Raw genomic sequence first — 5,174 nt, 5'->3', positions numbered from 1 at the left:
TGTGCCTAAGTACAGCCTCACATAGCCACTAGCATGGCTGCATACTCTTAGTCTTGTGTGATTATATATTATACTTTATTTTGTCCCGTTCCAGTGTGAAAACAATACTCAAAACCTGCTTGGATTCGGTAGGTATTATGCAATAGGGAGCACTTTGACAGTGAGCCAACATGCACTCTACCAGGACCTTGAAACTAAAGTAGTATCTTTAGTATCTTCCACCTGAGGCCAGTAGGGGGAGCTGCAGGCTTGGGCAGTCAAAAACAACTACTCCAGCACATTTCATTTTCCTGCTGGGCCAGGCAAAGAATACAGCTAAAATGTCAAGGGCACCTCAAAGTGTTTCAGCACTGACTTGACCTAATTAAGAGGTGAGTGCAGTAAGGAAAGCTCAGCTTTTATAGACACTGCCCTCTGTTATCCAGTGGAGCTGATCAACGGCTAGAGTGGACTCTGACCTACCCAGAAGCCCCATGTGATTCTCATCAGTGTGTGCATGTAACAACAGCCAAAGGAGGTCTGTCGCTAGACCTCTATATAAGATGACAGCAAGTCGTATTCAACGCCTCCAGGGACTGAAGAAACTTGTAAGTACATTTCCATGTCTAAAGGGAAGCTTATTTGCTTTTGGGATCAACAGTGAGTGTCTTCTTAACACTGTAGTTTCTGTTCATGCTATCTACTGATTACATTATTTAAAGGCATAATAGTCTATTGTTTTTCTCAGAAGCCTCTGAGACAGTTTGAACCAAAAATGGAAAATATATCACGTCATCATCATGGATCATTTACACATTTTCTGACTTGTTTTTGTACATCATCATGAGATCAGTGTGAAAGCTACAAGCGTGCCAAGAGACGGAGCGTGGAGGCCCATATGGTTTGTCAGATTCCTCCACAGGAAGCGTGTGAAAAGGGATGTGAAAATAGTATCAGCTGCTTGAGACACGAGGAGCGTACTGTGGGTGTGAACTAAAATGATATTGCTGTTACTTTCTGTGAGGAGACACTTGATTTCCCACCGGCTTTATCTATGAAGAAAGACACTTGTCCTTAACTTGCTTTGTTTTATTTATGCACATGAGGTTGTTAGAGTTTACTGATAGTAACTCAGCTGGCCTCAACTGACATTTGTCCTCATGAATTATCAGGGATATTACTGCCTGTCAACAGCCAGGGATTTTGCGACACTTGAACATTTCCATTTAATGCTACCTTATACTTTTTCTACGTAACTACTCTCATTTAACATTGGTTGATATTTGATTTGTTCGTAGTTGTTCTGGCCAACCTCAGTAGACATTTGGCTGACAGTAGAGGCCGGGCCATCAGGTGATTAAGCTCTCCTGGGCCCTTGGGCTATATAAGGTGGCCAATGCGGTTCCTCCTGCCTCTCCCTTCCTACAGCTGACATCCACATTGCACCACTTTCTTTTGCTTTTGCTTCAAACTTCAACACCTCCACACAGCACCCTATGTGTGCTGTGTGGAGGTGAGAAAAAACTGTCATGGCCATTTTCAGAGGGGTCCCTTGACCTCTGACCTCCAGATATGTGAATGAAAATGGGTTCTATGGGTACCCACGAGTCTCCCCTTTACAGACATGCCCAATACATTTCATTACATTGCATTGTGGTTAAAAATCTGGCTGCCAAAATCAAAACCAAACTTTTCTGCATGTTGTTTTGGTGAATTAACCCTTTAAACTATTTTACAAGATATTTCTTGAACATTTAAGCCTAACAGTTCTTATTTTGGAACAACATATAATGTCTAAAGCTAATGCTTCTGACCTTTTGTTCTAGGTATGACACACAACAGAGGTTGAACCATTTAGAGGAGGCAGCCTCTTCTTCTTCAAACTTTCCTCACACTGATCCGGCTGCACCATGGCTCTGCTCGTCCACATACTGGCCTGTGCCTTCGGCCTGGGCTCTTGGGTGGCGGTGAACGGTCTGTGGGTGGAACTGCCACTCATCGTCAACACTCTCCCAGAGGGCTGGGAGCTCCCCTCCTATCTGACGGTCATCATCCAGCTGGCCAACCTGGGACCTCTGCTGGTCACCATCATGCACAAACTGTTCCCGGGTCGTCTCAAAGAAAACGTTGTCATTTTCTCCATCCTCTCCATCGGCATCCTCTCCTGCATCCTGCTCGTCTTCTTCTGGGACAGGACTACGGTAGTGGCCGGGGCGTCACGTAGCACCGCCTTCTTCATCCTCACCTTCTTCCTCTCTCTGGTGGACTGCACCTCCTCAGTTACCTTCCTGCCTTTCATGATGCAGCTTCCAGCAAAATACATCACCACATTCTTTATTGGAGAGGGGCTGAGTGGTTTCCTTCCTGGGGTAGTCGCTCTGGGACAAAGTGTAGGCATCGCCAAATGTGTCAACTCGTCTCAGACTGCAGGAAACCTCACAGGCTGGTCATCGCATACAGAATATCTTCCTCCCAACTTTTCCATAGAGGTGTTTCTCGTCCTCCTAGCTGTCATGATGTGCTTTAGCCTGGCTGCTTTTGTTGCGCTGAACAGGCTTCCTCGGACATTCGAGCTGTCCACCGAAAACCTGGTGCCAGACACCGCGGCATCTGTCGGCTCCGGCCTGGAGAACCCCGGAGCAGACACTGATGGAGAGGCTGTAAAAAGACAGGATGAGGGGGCAGCCCAGAGCACGCTTCTGCTGGCAGGCCCAAAACACTCTGTGTACGAGCTGACCTTCATCTACTTTATGGTGGTGTGGGTTAATTGTGCAGCCAACGGGCTGCTGCCCTCGGTGCAGACGTTCTCCTGTAAGCCCTACGGGAACCTGGCCTATCACCTCTCTGCTTCTCTGGCATCAGTGGCTAACCCAGTGGCTTGCACCATTGCAATGTTCTTCCAAAACAGGTACAAATTATTGTTATACAGATATAGTCTTTTCATTAAAAGGACAGGTTCACAACTGTCTGCCTTAACCTCTTCCACTCCAACCCTCTTTTTCATAGACCCATTTCTGTCTTTCTTAGGGGGGGACAGGAGGTCTTTAAGAGGAGATCGCTGGGCAGCAGTATATGTGACATAGAGGTGGTGTACATCATCACTTCTGTTCTCGAAACTGCTCAGAAACTCCCTTAATTTTAATCTACCTAGGAAAGCCATCCATCCTCTGAATGCCCCATGTCTCTAGTTTTTGTTTTTAAAGTTTCATGAGGCTGTGATTATCCTAGAGGTCACCAAAGGTCATTTTATACAGTGAGGTCAAGTTTAAAAAAATAGTCTCACTACAATGAAATGGCTACTTTGGGGACTAACATCATCACACATGAATACAGTTGGGTTCATTGGATCCGCAAGAGTCTCAGCTTTACAGTGATACCCAATTTATGTAATTCCAAGACTGTTTAGGGACCCCCGTATGCAGAAACCATTTTTAAAATAGGTGAAAATAACATTTATACTCCATGCAAAATGTGGCATTGTTTTTGCCCCAAACTGCATGTGATTATCATAAAGTGTTACATGTCTGTAAAGGGGAGACTTGTGGGTACCCATAGAACCTATTTTCAATCACATATCTCGAGGTCTGAGGTCAAGGGACCCCTTTGAAAATTGCCAGTCTTCCCTCGCCAAAAATTAGCCTAACTTCGGAGTGTTGTTTAGCCTCCTTCCTGACAAGCTAACATGACATGGTTAGTACCAATAGAGTTTCTAGTTTCATGTGACCGCATGTCTTCTCTTCACTCTAGCTCTAAAACTGAGCCTGCTACAACCTCCACGAACACGCTTATTTTTTTTCAGAAATGCATGAAAGAAATTGCGAATGAGAGATTGTATTGAGTAGCAGAAGCTAGTAGAGTAGAGGCAACTCAAAGGAATGTCTTGAGCACCTTGTTTATGTGGGATAATAAAAGTCAATCAAACTATCCTTTTGAAAGATAACTTATCTTTTATCTCTAACGGGAATCTTTGATATAACTGATAACAAACCTCTGCTGTTTTCAGATCACTGGTGTGTCTCGGCATGCTGACGGTGCTCGGGACAGGATTTGGCAGCTATAACATGGCCATGGCAGCTATGAGTCCGTGTCCTTTGCTTCAAGGGACTGTGTGGGGAGAGATAATCATTGTAAGTGAAACACAAACATGCTGTGAGAGAGACGTATGACGTAGAAACAATCGGCCCAGGAAATATTTCTCAGCGGTTTTATCAGGGAAATAGCTGTGGCAAAGTTCAACCCCTCCTTTACAGAAGCCCAGAGCATTGAGCAACTCTCTCATAACTGATGACGTATAACATATTTGGGCTGTTAGTGTGAAATCCTGATTTGTTTTTTCAGACACAAATGATGTTAAACATTTCCCAGATTATCATTCAGATGAATCCACTTTGTTCTTTCGCCCTCACCAGGTGCTCTCATGGCTCCTCTTCACTGGAACGCTGTCTTATGTCAAAGTAATGGTGGGTGTCATCCTGAGGGACCGGAGCCACAGCGCCCTGGTGTGGTGCGGCGCCGCGGTACAGATCGGCTCACTAGTCGGCTCGGTCACCATGTTCCCGCTGGTTAACGTCTACGGGCTGTTTAAGTCAGGAGACTTCTGCAACACCAAATGTCCTTTGTGACAGTAAATCTGAGAACGGCAGTACTGAGGAGGCTGGAGATGCTCTCAGTTAAAGGAACAGTTTGTGCTGATTCAATTTCTGGCAGAGAGTTCGATGAAAAGATCAAAACCACTCTCGTATCTGTATGTTAAGTACGCCGCTAGAGGTGGGAGTCACTTAGCTTAGCTTATTACACGGCTTTGTTGAATACTCGATTCTGATTGGTCAATTACAGCGTGAACTCGGACTGTGGCGGACCATTTTTGTGTCAATTTATTGATTTTTTTCCCCCTTTCCTGTACGATTATTGAAGTAAGTAGCCGTGTAATAAGTGGAATAATGTACAGCTAGCGGGTCGTTGTTGTTAAATAAACCCCTTCAGGGCTTCACGTCGGGGTCCACCTGCATTGCCCCGTCGGGGTTTTATTTCACAACAATGACCAGCTCGCTGCAAATTATCCCTTACTTAACATAAAGACTGGAAGCAAGGGGAAACCGCTAGTCTGGCTTTATTCAAAGGTACAACATCTACCTACGAGCACCTTTTAAAGATCACTAATTAAAGGTGCTAAATACGAGATTGAGAGCATTTCT

The 5,174-nt window shown here is 45.0% G+C and overlaps 1 protein-coding gene across 1 annotated transcript; it reads left to right on the top strand.

Moving 5' to 3' along the window:
- The first annotated feature begins 247 nt into the window (after positions 1 to 247).
- slc52a3 (solute carrier family 52 member 3) lies at positions 248 to 4,907 on the top strand. Its single transcript, XM_037774148.1, has 4 exons — positions 248 to 587; positions 1,806 to 2,887; positions 3,983 to 4,106; positions 4,389 to 4,907. The coding sequence occupies exons 2-4, from the start codon at positions 1,890 to 1,892 to the stop codon at positions 4,599 to 4,601; spliced, it is 1,335 nt and encodes a 444-aa protein (XP_037630076.1). The 5' UTR covers positions 248 to 587; positions 1,806 to 1,889; the 3' UTR covers positions 4,602 to 4,907.
- The last annotated feature ends 267 nt before the right edge of the window (positions 4,908 to 5,174 follow it).

The sequence above is a fragment of the Sebastes umbrosus genome, chromosome 6 (assembly GCF_015220745.1).
Source record: "Sebastes umbrosus isolate fSebUmb1 chromosome 6, fSebUmb1.pri, whole genome shotgun sequence".
NCBI classification, from domain to species: domain Eukaryota; kingdom Metazoa; phylum Chordata; class Actinopteri; order Perciformes; family Sebastidae; genus Sebastes; species Sebastes umbrosus.
Note: the sequence above shows the minus strand (reverse complement) of the source record. Positions and strands in the feature narration are given on the sequence as shown.